This window comes from Astatotilapia calliptera, chromosome 17 (assembly GCF_964374335.1).
Source record: "Astatotilapia calliptera chromosome 17, fAstCal68.1, whole genome shotgun sequence".
Classification (NCBI taxonomy): domain Eukaryota; kingdom Metazoa; phylum Chordata; class Actinopteri; order Cichliformes; family Cichlidae; genus Astatotilapia; species Astatotilapia calliptera.
In genome coordinates, this window is record NC_137438.1 from 20,505,022 (window position 1) to 20,518,487 (window position 13,466).

General features: G+C 40.0%; 1 protein-coding gene across 7 annotated transcripts; it reads left to right on the forward strand.

The window, feature by feature from the left end:
- Positions 1-1,581: 1,581 nt before the first annotated feature.
- LOC113008802 (ras-related protein Rap-1b) lies at positions 1,582-10,730 on the forward strand. Of its 7 annotated transcripts, none has more exons than XM_026146585.2 (8): positions 1,582-1,688; positions 5,612-5,681; positions 6,717-6,785; positions 6,885-6,941; positions 7,023-7,163; positions 8,323-8,466; positions 9,480-9,572; positions 9,705-10,730. In XM_026146585.2, exons 2-7 carry the CDS (start codon positions 5,625-5,627, stop codon positions 9,564-9,566), a joined length of 555 nt encoding a protein of 184 aa, XP_026002370.1. In that variant the 5' UTR covers positions 1,582-1,688; positions 5,612-5,624; the 3' UTR covers positions 9,567-9,572; positions 9,705-10,730. The 7 variants fall into 7 exon arrangements, with proteins under 7 accessions (XP_026002370.1, XP_026002372.1, XP_026002371.1 ...); XM_026146587.2 differs by having other exon boundaries at positions 1,595-1,688; positions 9,480-9,568; positions 9,705-9,974; XM_026146586.2 differs by having other exon boundaries at positions 1,607-1,688; positions 5,609-5,681.
- The last annotated feature ends 2,736 nt before the right edge of the window (positions 10,731-13,466 follow it).

The window sequence follows — 13,466 nt, forward strand, 5'->3', positions numbered from 1 at the left end:
TGTTTGTAAACATTTCTGACCTTTTACATATAAAAAAAATACAAAGATTGTTCTAAATGAAACAATTGATGGATATATTCCCACTGAAATGTTTTCACAATTTTATCTTATTTTATCTAAAAACCTGACCTGTATATGGATCCTAATTGGACTGATGATGACATGCTGACAACATTGACAACAACAACAATAGAAAACTGAAAGTGTTTAATGTGACTTTATTGAAATAAAAGCAGAAACCACAGAGAAACAGAGGTTCTGTTTTACAGGAAACAGGAAGCAGCTGAGAGCGAGGCTGAAACGTCACAAGAAAAAAGAAGAGGGGTCTTGAACCAAAGCTGTGACGAAGCCTAGGAGAAACCGGAAGTAAATGCAGTCTACCTTCAAAATAAACATATAAGCCGAGGACAAGAGTGGAGAAAGTAATTTGGTTTGATATTAAATAAACGTGTTTTGAATGGCTTCTAGTGAGTAAAATACAAAAATACAAAGTCTCATCAAATCATACTAATCTTCAGGTTCATGGTTACAGTTAGTTAATGTAAACATAACATTTTTGTTTGTGTTTAGTTGTTAATCTAGCTGTTCATAACAGAATTTAAATTATCTTCTTGTGCTAGTGCATTTATAGACATTAATTTGTTTTTATTTCTTAGCTTATTAGCAATAAAGACTTCTTGACTTCTTAGCTGGTTTCTTCACTAGTTCTATATTTTTAACTATTTATTACTAGTTAGTTACCGGGTATTAGTTATTTGTGTTTTGTATTTTTTTTTTTTTTTTTGCTTATGAAGGTGTCTTTACTTTGAAATTCTGAAGAAGAACATCAGTTCTGTGTTGTATTATATTTATTTCATTCTGGCTGCTTATTGTCATTTTGTTTTGTTTTTTTCAATTATTTTCACACCAGTAAATTTATACAACTTTTTCTCAGCATTTTGTACTCAATGCTCAGAGGAAAGCTTTATATTGAAAATACTGACATGAAATGCCTGTTTTTTGTTTCATGCTGAAAATAATTGCCATGCTATTTATGCTTGAATCATATTTTTAGTTCATTTAATTCAAGGCTCACTTTTTAAAAAAAAAATTGTAGCTTTCAGCCATAGCTCACTATCATGGCCCAATTCAAGTATACAGAGCTACCTGCGGTAGCAACACCTTGTAAATAAGCTGTCACTATTTGTCATTAGAGGTTTGATTCAAATAGAATTCCAAAATTATATTTCTTTATTTATTAAGGTATATAAATTTCCACTTATTTAATGCTATTTTTTCCAAATCGTTTTTATAAATAAAATATATCTTATGTTATCTTGTCTAAAATAAAATATAACAACAGAGATATCTTAATAATGTATAATGAAATCCAAATTATTAGAAATTAAAGTAAGAATAATATGTTATTTATATTTATTTTATGACTTTATGATATAATAATATGTAAAAAAAACCTCAAGATGAAGCAGAATTATATGTTTAAAACTACAATTTATTTCATATTTGAACCAGTTTTTTAACGTCTTTTATTTTGAAAAGTCGAACAGGAGGCTCTTGCGTTCGCCGCGTCGAGCTTAACGTCAGCGCGTCGGGAGCAGGAGGGAGCGGCTCTGGTCGAGCGACGTTCACTGCGAACAGGAGAGAGAGTGAGCGGCGGAGAGCGCAGCGGAGCGGACGGGTGGATGACTGTGAGTACTGCTTCTTTTCTCCCGTTTCGCGCTTTTACCTCTTTTTCCTCGCTTCCCCCTCCTTTTTCCTCCCTCTTTCATGTAGATATGAGCTAGCCTGGGTCGAACCGGGAAATGTCCCGGCTAGCAGGGACGGGCGACAGGCCGGTCGGGAGCCGCGCTGGGCTGGGTTTGCGGAAGCAAGCGACCGGCGGACAGACAGACGGATGGACGTAAAGGCAGACAGACGGACGGCGGCTGTCCTGATGAGAATACAGTTTATATCAGACACGGGCTGACTGCTTCACGGCGTCACGGCGGCTGTCTGTCCGTCTGTGAGTCTGTTTCCGGTCTGTAGAGCCCGAAGTCCGCTTCTGCTCGCGTTTTGTCTCCGCTCTTCTGAGGCAGCGGGGCCTGCTTGCAGAGCTTCCCGGGTAGGGAGCATTGTGAGGCGGCCACAGAGCTGGGGAAGCCCCGTTGCTCTCCCGGAGGCAAAAAAAAGAAAAAACGAGTGGAAGTGATTGATGAGAGGATGCAGAGTTTGGGAGCTTGAGGGAACCTGCAATCAAAGCCAGTTTGGTTGCACAGACACTGCTTGGTTTTATTCCTCTCCTGTTGTACTGCCTGTCAGCAACACACACACACACACTGAGTATTGACAGGCCCCACCTAGTTCTGCTTGACTCAGGGATCTGTGCGTATTGTGAGTCCATATTTCTGCTCTGACAACTTCACTTTAGTAGATTAACATTATTCGGTGATTGCTGGAAAAAGCAGAAGTGCCCACCGAGTGAGCAAAATACTGAAATATAAGAATAAAATGCAGGTTTCAGGTTGGGTTGAACTGTGTGTATCTGTGCAGTGATGCTCTGATAACTAAAGATTAATGTATTTATAGCCTATAAATTAAGGCCAGCAGTCTATGTTGATAGCAGCAGATCCTCTTTTTGTTCACATGTAAACAAAACAAGCAGGAAGCACTGACGTGAAGTATGAAGTTTCAGGTTAAAGTCTTCCTTTCAGTCAGCGTTTATGTGGTACAATCACAATACAACATAAAAGCCTCAGTGACGCCTCATTTTACAGTTATATAATAATTTGCTGTGTAGTTTGATTGTTGTTGTTCATGCATTAAGTCTGAACTGGAGTTAAACTTAAACAGACCCACAGTGAGGGTTCATTTATAAGGAAATACACTCATAGTGTGCAGAAAGGGCAGTATTTCTTTTTTGAATTGTTACAAATTTGGACTATAAGGAGATATGGAAGCTTTCTTCTTCTGTGTATTGTTGGGACATGACTGTGTGTTGCTTTCTCCACAGACTGTGTATAAAAGATGGTGAAGGCACCATCGTTTGTGTTTTGTGGTCGTTTTGGAGATATTATTGGAGTCCAGTTCACAGACTCCAATTAGCTGAAGCCACCTGCCTCTCCATCTTTCTATAGCAAAAACAGTGTCTGTTCGATATTAGGGAAACTGCAGCTTTTTTGGTACTTCAGGTTAATTTTCCACGTCCCGAGGTTCCTGTTTGGCACTTCCTCTGGGTTTGATGCCTGTGGGTGTGCCAAACCAGGTTTAGGCAGCCTGAGCTGTAAAGACAAATATTTCATGAGCAGCAGTGTTGGTAAGAGCAAATCAGCTGATATTCTTTAAGAAGTTTAAGAGAAGAGTGTGTCTATTTTAATTTGCTCACTTTGCTCTGACCCAAAAGTGGATAAGTGGAAGTATATGGATGGGTTATGAGAGCTTTTTAAATTAAAGTACTTTCTAAACCTTAGTTCTGATTTATTGGAAGACGTGATGATCTTTTTCTTCCTGCTGTTGCTGTGTGTCTGTGTGTGTTTCTGTAACGTCTCATTATATTTCGTCATAGCACAGCATCGTGAAGCATGAGGGGGAAAGTCCCGATGCAGGTGCTCTCCCGCAGAGGCAGGTTTGTGACAGGCGGACTTGTAAATGTCCAGAGATAGGGCTTCAGGTGTGATCGAAGGGTTTTAGATGTTTTGGCTCATCCAGCTTTCCCCTTGATGGCCTCACCTCTGCTGCTCCAGTGAGTTACTTCTTGCGAAGCGTTGAACCCGTCTGGACTTGCTGCAGAGCGTTGTAGTGAGGCAAGCCTGTTCAGACCCTCAGGCAATGAAATCCATTACTGCTGATGCCTTCACTGACAATAGGGTAGATAAAACCTGAGATTTGAACTCCTCCCAGTCTCCACCTGATCACTTGTGTGCATTTAGCGCATTTATACAGCTGTCGTGACTGGAGATGGAGACATTTAACATTTTTAGGGTTTTTTAGGGCGTTTTCTGTGACCCATACACCACACTAGTTTTTATTTAAAATATGAACAAAAGCCCTGAACAATAAAATCCACTGGGAGTCGTTCTCTTCTTGTTTCTTGTCCCCAAAATAGAATAGATAAACTCTGAAAATAGGATTTGGGCAAAAGTTTCAAGCAAGAGTACTCACTGAGTGTGATTAGTCACAACAGGAGTCTTGCAGTGACTTAAATATATAACTACATGAAGACATTAATAGTCCTATTATTTGAGATAACGGATTTACCTAAAAATTGTAAACACTTGTTGCCTCCAAAATATTAAGCAACTTTAACTTAAGCTGAATGTTTGATGGTAACTTGTTTATCATAAGTGTTTATTCTCAGATTGGTTACCAAAATAAAAGCTTTAAATTTAAGAAGCATTTTGTCTTGAGTTAGTCTTGTCTTAGGTCAGTTAAGAGTATTTGTGACACAGTATTTACGTTTTTGTTGTACACTGCACAGTTACAGAAACCAAACTTTCATGCATGCGATTCTTCTTTTATATCCCTGCAGCCTCTAAAATTAAAGTAACAACTTCTGGAGACCTGATCTAACATGGTTTCCAGGTTGCAAGACTTTTATCCTTCTTTTAAGTCACCTTTGTTCTGATTGGCTGCCCCTCGTAAAGAGAATGTATGAACCACAGACAGGATATGAGATGGGTGTAGCCAGTGTTACATCACCAGCTGATCAGTGAAGTCTCGTAATGAAACCTCAAACTCGGTAATGAAAAAACAGAAGCCTGTTTGTGGCGAGGAGCCGCCCCCTGGTGGTCAATACATTTCTGGTTTTAACAGCAGGCAGGTTGAGCTCTGGAGCCTGAGATGATCAGATTAGGGATATCTGCACTCTATGACATCACAGAGATCCGATAATAGTGGAAACTGTCTGAATCACAGTGTTTAGAGTGCAAGCTTTTGGCTCATGGGGCTTATTTTTACATATGCTGACCTTATTAGAAACTTGGCCATGCTTAATATGAACATCCACCATCGGAGCAGGAGATATGTGGCAGGGTATAAGGGTCGACTTTAAATATTAGATTACACCTGGTGTTACTCACTTATAGAGTCTTTTCTGGCTGTCAGTTAGTAGCTGTATTTGTGTTGTTTACAGGCTGTGATGGTAAAATTTGAAATGGTTTTAGGGTCTGTAAACACATCGTGTCAGCGGGGGTCCTCATGAACAATCTTAAACGTGTGTGTATTTGGGTGTGTGTGTGTTTGTGCATCGTGTTGCTTCTTGTTGCCGTGACAGTGAAGGTTTGCACACACATGGCGAGGAATGATTGGTATGCATCCACACACTGAGACATGAACGCATAGCAACAGTAACCAGGAAGGATTCAATAGCAGTGACATCACCACCAGCTGTGAGATCATGTGACTCCGCAGTTTTCAGTAACTTACCACATGCATGCTGGGTAATCATTATCTCCCAGTGAGGGGCAGGAAGTTTTCATTTGTGTGTTTGTAATTGATGGTGTTACATCTCCAGGTGCATCATAGGAGGAGGTGGGGCTTACTGTAATCCTGCTGTGTGATTGGTAGCTGTGACTGGATGTCCAATAGCGACCTGTTAACGGTCTCCTCCTCTGTGTTTGTGTCTCTCACCCAGCAGACAGACAGTCAGGATGCGTGAATACAAACTGGTTGTTTTAGGATCAGGAGGCGTCGGCAAGTCAGCTCTGGTAAGTAAAAAAAAAAAATCCACGTTAATCAGCTGTTTGCATTAAAGTGAGAGTCTGATGTTATTCTATTTAATGTCAGTGAGTGCCAAAAATAAAATGTAATCAACACTGAAATTATCCTGCTGATGAGCTCAGAGCCACATGGCAACACCTTGCACTTTATTTTAACTCAAATATTCAATGTCGATTAATCCGCTGCTGAAAATAGTCCCCACCAAAAACTAATAAAGAAATAGAAAAACTGAAAATAAATACTTGTAATATGTATATAAAACCCCCCACTGAAATAGTGACAAATATTTATATAAAATATATGAAAGAAAAGAAGAAAAATAGAAGAAAAATAAATAAATTATTATTTTTTAAATATTTAAAATAAATAAAAATTGATAAAGAATGAATAGGAAGATAGAAAATATATTTATGAATACTGAATAAGATAAAGATTAAAGATAAAAAATACAATATAAATAGACAAATAAATAATATAACTAATTATATAAAGATATAATAAAACTTATATAAAGATAATTATATTCAAAATGTGTGTATGAAAGACTAGAAAAACAATTTTCAGTCATTATGTTTTACAAAACTTTATAAGAAGAGTCAAAAATTAATAAGAGGTGATGTAACGTTGCGGGAAATTGCGTTTCCTGTTCTTGCACTAGTGTTTGTATTATTCATATACTGATTTTTGTGCATTCACGTTTGTACATTGAGGTAAAACTGTGTTTGCAGCTTTGGGACTTGCATGGCTGGAGTGCTCCAGTGCAGATTCCTGTGTAAATGGCTGCACAGTGATGTCACTGTGCTTCGTTTTTGCGCCGGCCATCACTGACACACTAACACGGCGGTGTCAGTCACACTACAATGAAGTGCTTTACTCCCCATGATATAATGGAGACGTGTCACAGTGTCACATTAATTCCGCTCTAATGACTCCCAATGGGGAGCTGAACAGAGCTCCATTAACACTGCTGTCCTACTTCTCTTTGTCCCGCTACTCATGTCCGTCCGTCTGTCCATCTCCAGACTGTCCAGTTTGTTCAGGGAATCTTTGTGGAGAAATACGACCCCACGATAGAGGACTCCTACAGGAAGGTAGGACCTCTTCATCCTCACACATTTTTAGAAGCATCTATAGTTTAATTAGTTTTAGTTATAATCCACAGTTATGATTCATTTCTTTTGTTTCTGCAGCAAGTCGAGGTCGATGGACAGCAGTGTATGCTGGAGATCCTGGACACAGCAGGAACAGTAAGACCTGGCTCTGTCTACATACTTTTGACCATGAGATGTGCCTGACTGAGTCCTGACCACCTGTCTGTCTGTCTTTAGGAGCAGTTCACAGCAATGAGAGACCTGTACATGAAGAATGGCCAGGGCTTTGCTCTGGTTTACTCCATCACGGCTCAGTCCACCTTCAACGACCTTCAAGACCTCCGAGAGCAGATCCTCAGAGTGAAGGACACGGAAGATGTAAGAAACCACAGCACCCTATACTTTGCCTAAACTCACCCTAACATGCAGTTTTAAGTCATGGTTTCAGTTAAGTTAAGCACTGAAGCTCCTCTTAACGTTTTCTGGAGCCTTCTTTGTCAGATGAAGGAGTCTGTAGCATAGTTAAGGAGCTCCTGAGTAATTTGTCCGGTTGTAGTTAGTCAGTTGCTGATGTTTGTATTTAAAACTCTTGTTTCTTGGCTCAGAGGAAGTTGCCTAGAAAACCAGTGGAGAAAGGGAGAAGTTTCTGGTGGCAGCCAAAAATAGTTTACAATGATATAAAAATGTAATTTGAGATAAAGCAGTTAAATCTGAGTTTAAGAGGAAGTGGACTCTATCACCTCCACATAATCCTGCTGTCAGGCTTATGCTAAGCTAGCTAACTGACTGCTGATGGGTGTATGTGTAATTTATTCTCATGAAACAGAGGTCACTTGTTTTAACACGCCACCATCAGCCAGCCTGTGTGGAGGCCTTTAGCATTGCTCCCCCTGCCAGACATGAGTTACATTACATAGGTTCCAAAAAGTTTTATTTTTAATCAGCATCTAGTGGAGAAAGAAGAAAATAAAAAAACTGCAAATTTGCAATTTAAATGTAAAAGAATAAAAAAGCAAATTTGTAATTAAAAAAAATAGAAAATGCTTCTAAACAAGCTTTTAAACAAATAAAATAAAACAAGCAAATTAATTTATAATATCTACATTTAAAATGAGAATAAAACAAAAAAAATGAATTAAAAAAGAAAGTATTAATAAAAAGAAAACATTGTTTTGTACAACATTTTTTAAAAACCCAATATTTTTAATATGTTTCAAGTTAGAAATGTATTTATATTAACATGAATTTAAGATTCTGCATTGATTTAGTCAATAAAATCACTGAATAAAATTTCAAACATGATGATTTTATTATGAAACAGATGATTTACAAAATGGATAAATATAAATAAAAAAATTAAGGAAACATACATTCTGACTTCACGTCAAACGTTACAGATTTTTAAAACCAGATGAAACACTGATGTCCTCTTCTCTGGTTTTCACATGATTTTTCTCCCGTTAAAATAATCCAGTGATCATCTTTGAATGTGCTGCAAACAGCTGTCTGAATGTGAGTGTTTGGCGCGCCACTTTAGGTTCCCATGATCCTGGTTGGAAATAAATGCGATCTGGAGGTGGAGCGTGTGGTGGCCAAAGAGTCAGGCATCGGTCTCGCTCGCCAGTGGAACTCCTGCGCCTTCCTTGAGACCTCGGCCAAGAGCAAGATTAACGTCAACGAGGTGACAAAACACACCCACAGCAAAGTTTACACAGTTACTCAGAGCTGTATTTAAACCTAAATATCTTTGGGCTTCTGAGTTTTGAGCACCATTGATTCGGCAAAATGATGTACACATCATCTGGAGTTTGTAAAAAACTGAAATAAAGCTTACAGCGTGCAACACGAGAGAATCACTGTGATGTGTGCGGTCCTGGCTCAAAAACGCTGGAAGCTGTAATAATACAAACATCAGACTATTCCTCCAGAGTTTTTGTCATAGACAAAGAAAAAATGGATTTCATTGTTAGTTTCAGACATTTTGAAGCCTTAGCATTTGTGTTTCAGCTGCTGCTCTGTTGGTTTTGGGGACATGAGCATTTTAGGACTATTATAGTCTAAATATGCATTTAGACTCTTTCAAACCATCCTCTCTGTCCAAAATGTGTACATTTGAAAGAGGAGTAAAAGAGGCCATTTATGTCCACTGTGAGCGACCATCTTTGAACAGAGGCAGTGGTTTACAACACCAACTGTCTGGCATCTATAATCCAGTTTTGAGATCCCTCCCAGACGCCTTAACGCCCACTCACATCCTGGGCCATCTGACCTCAGGAAATCACATGATAGGGTGGGGCTAGGTTTCACAATGAGCTCACCCAAAACCTTGGCTGATTGTGACCTACACCCATTTTCACACCTTGGCTCGTGTGATTAGGTAGAGGATCATTAGGGGGTCCATTGTCCCTCTTGGTGGGTTACTCCCACAGAGCTTAAATCTGGGAGTCTCCACCATTTGACCCTAGAACTGAAGAAGCTTCTCGGATGAGAAGCTTCTCAGAGGTGAAACGTCTTCAAGCCACTTAAAGAAGTCCACACACTTTTCTTTCCAAGCTCCTTAGATTACGATGACCTGGATGACTGAGAACCTTCACAGACACATTTTTAAGTAGTTTTTGGCATTTTATTAGTAGTTTGGGGAATGTTTGGCAGTTTTTGGCAGTGTAGGTTTCATTTCTTCGTGTTCGTTTGCAGATCTTCTACGACCTTGTCCGACAGATCAACAGGAAGAGTCCCGTTCCAGGGAAAACCCGCAAAAAGCCCACTTGTCAGCTTCTCTAATGGCAGGTAGCTTCTATTGTCCCATGCGCGCGCACACACACACACACACACACACACACACACACACACACACACACACACACACTGAGTTTATCACACACGTTGTTGTTCACACACACTCTGGTTCTCTATGTCCAGATTCCTGCTCACCTGATAACCAACCAACCAATCACAGGACATCTTCCAGCTGGCCACGCCCCTTTAACACAACCATGTCATCATCAGCATCAGCCACTCTGTTACCATGACGATCTCTTCTCCCATCCTTCATCACACTATGTAAAGGAGACTGTTGCCTTGGAAACATTAAAACAGAACATCAAAGGACTGCTACGGTGGTGGCGATGATGATGATGATTCTGCTGTTGCGGGAATGCAGGGGCTTGATTTAAACTACGGTTCCCATCATGCTCTCTGCTAGGCTGTCTTTGCAGTGGGGAGTGGCTTCTTGCTTTTTTTTCTTTTCTTTTTAAAAAAATTTAAACTTTTTTTTTCCGTTTCTTTCGCCTTATTGTTTTCCGGCAGCCCTGAGCCAATCACACGCAGTGTGACTGTCAGCTGTGTCGGCATCGCCGCGGTGATGACGATGACGCCGACACGGCTGACTGTGTGTGTGTGTGGCTTTGGTGAAACCTGTGGATTCATACAGCGGTTATTATTACAGTGATTATTATTATGATTCTTTGTGAAAACAATTAAGTCATTTTATGTTTTTGATTTTTGGGGCGGGAGGGGTGGGGGTGGGGGTGAGGCAGGGTTGGGGGTTGTAGCAGCAGGTCAAGAGGTTAGCTTACTGTGCTAATAGCAGTGCCGTAATTAAAATTAGCCTAAAGTTAACAAACTGGGCGGAATCAGGAAGAATATAGATATAACGGGAAGATGTTAGGTGGCTTGTTGCCATAGCAGCATGGTGAGCTGACTCCTGATCTGCTGCTCAGGGCGGACATGTTGCCTTTTTGACAGCAGACTCACACTGGTCCAGTACCTTAACTCTGTGTGTGTGTTTGTGTGTGTGTTTGTGAGTGTATGTGAGCTACGTAACAACAGTGAAGCAGGCCACTTTCTGTAATGATCGTTTTTTGACCTGCGCGGTTGAAACACTGAATTATTGGTCCTTTAGTCACTTTAACTGATAAGATATTAAAGGGGGCCTGTCATGCTCTTTTTCAGCTCTATATTATTTCCACTAGAGCAGTTTTACCTGATTTAAAAGTAAATTAATGCCCTTACTGTCCTTTCCCGGCCCTTTTTGGAGCTTCTGGGCTAATCTGCTTAAAATGAGCCATTTTAACCCGTCGCTTTAAGGACATCCCCATCCCTGAAAGCCCGCCTTCTTCTTATCGGTCCACTGATGGGAGCCTGCAGAGGGGCAGCACCAAAAACAAACTGAAGCCTGAGCTTTGTGTGTACAGGTACAACTTTCACACGTTTTCATCCCATTATTTAAAACTATGGCCATGTTTAAAATAAATATCTGGCATTAAAGTTTAGAAAGGAGTACCAGGAACATATTAGGGAAAAAATGTGTTTGTATTGTCAGAATAAAGTTGCAGAATGATGTAGGTATTTCAACAATAAAGTCAAGAGTTTGAGAATAAAACTGAAATAAGATTTTAATTTTAAAAAAGTCAAGATTTTGGAAATAAGGTCAAAATTATGAGGAACAAAGTAAAGCTTATGAGAGTCAAGATTTCAAGAATAAACAAAAAACTAACACAGCATAATCGGTCCCCTTTAAGCTTCTGATGGATGGATTCCCAAATACAATCAGGATAAGGCGGAGTTTCTTGTATTCTTGGTACGTCGTGCTAACACTTTAGCATGCACCGTGCTGAGTAATACTTAAATGTTAAATTGTTAGCATCGATAGATGGAGGTGTTTTCTTATCAGTTGAAGAACAAACTTAAAGTCTCAGTGTTTCAGTTTAATAGTAGCATGGCTGCAGTCCAGCCGGAGGGGGTTAAACCCACAGAAATCCTTTGAATATGTGTTTGTGGGCGTGGTCAGCTCACGGGAAACGCTTGCTGGACCCGTGACCTCTGTGAGTGCTGCTGTGCACAGTGTTGTACTATCAGCAGGGTACTGCTGTCAGTATTCTGGGTCTCCTCCAGTGTCTTCAGTCATGTAGCATGTTGATGTTTCTGCCAGTACCGGGTCTGACCTCCAGGAGGTGCTGCTGCAACAGTTTGCATGACACAAGCAGAAGCTTCCGGGCCAGAGAGCTGTTTGTGGCTGCGGCAGGCCGATCGCCAACTGTTTCTTGCAAGCACGTTATGATGATTCCAGCTTTATTCTTGTAATATCAACAGAGGAGGGGCTCATTACTGCCTCTGTTGGTCGTAAAGCAGAAAACACCTACTGCTGTTATTTCTGAAAGCTGCAGGTATAATAGGTGTTTCTGTGTACGCCACAAGGGGCAGCGCACAGCACCTTTTATAGCCAAAAACAAACACGGATTATAAAAAATACACCCCATCGTACTCTTGATAATGTTTATAAGCCACTTTCATGACAGTTTAAAACAATATGAGGCCATTTTTAAGTATATTTTATCACTTCTCCTACACAGTATCCATAACTGGTGTATTAGCAGTTAATGACTGATGATTAATGATGATTAGCAAGCATATTTAGTTACATATAATGGTGTGATTATGTTTATTTTAACTGTTTATTCACATATACATTGTGCATTGCAGTGTATTCTCAGTGTTGGAAAATATTTCTTCATGTATCAATAGAGACGCTTCATATTATGTATTCATTTATGTGATTATAGCTGATTATGGTTATGAGTAATTCATTAAGAGGGGAAATGAGGTGATAAATGCTTGAAATGTCCTTTAATCTGTTTAGAACTGCTTCAAAGTGAGTTTGTTAAGGGTTCTGGCTTTAAAGCGGGAGTTTCATCCTCAGAAACAACTTTTAGTCATTTCGCTGGCCAGCCGTGGCTGCACTCTGACCTTTCGGGCCTTCGCCAAGAGGCTGTGGTGCCATTTGTCATTTCCTGTGACTTCTGAAGGCGTCAGTGTGGTTTAAGAAGAAGAAGAAACAAGTCTGATGTTTTGGAAAAAAGTTCTTTAGATCTCTTAATCGTGTGCGAATCAACAGAAGCAACTGTGTGAAAACACGAGAAAGGGAGCTAGGCCTTATTTTCACACATCTGCAACGATGCTGCAGACTGAAAAGTAGCTGCAATTGTTGCTTTGAAGACGCGAAGCCAGGACTGAGTGTTTGGACAGAAACAGACGTGTGTTAAAGTCTTTACACACTTCATTTAAAGCGCACTGAGGTCTTGACAGCTACAGTAAATAGGTGCAGATGGTAACACTTCACTTTAAGTGCCCGTATTTGGCATTTAAGAGCAGCATATAAACATTTAATAGAAGTGGTATTGCTGTACGGCAGCTGTAAGCAGATATGAACATGTAAATGTGACTAAAAGAAAAATCTGACTACATTTCATGTGTTTAAGCATTAAAGTTCACTCTTACAGCTGCATTACAGTGTGTCACAGACCATGTGAGGCACATTTACATACTTCACTCTGCTTTCCAGTCCTCAATCTGATGTGAGGTCAAAGTGACCATGGCAGCCACAGCCGAATGCAAACTGGAATGAGCAGTTCACAATACGAAGAAATTATTTTTATTTTTTTTTTCTCAGTACTGATATAATTCTGCTTCTTTTTCTCTGTATGGCATGATGACCAGTGAAATGTAAAAGAAACCAGTTCAACCAGTGATGTATCAGCTTTGAAAAAATAAAGGAAAAAAAAAACCACCCAGTAAGCTGCTGGGAGATTAAACACTGGTGCTGAAATGGTCTGAACTGGTTTCTTCCCAGTACGGTAACCCACAGTGGCAGCGGGAGGCAGGGGGAGGGGAGGGGGCAGTGAA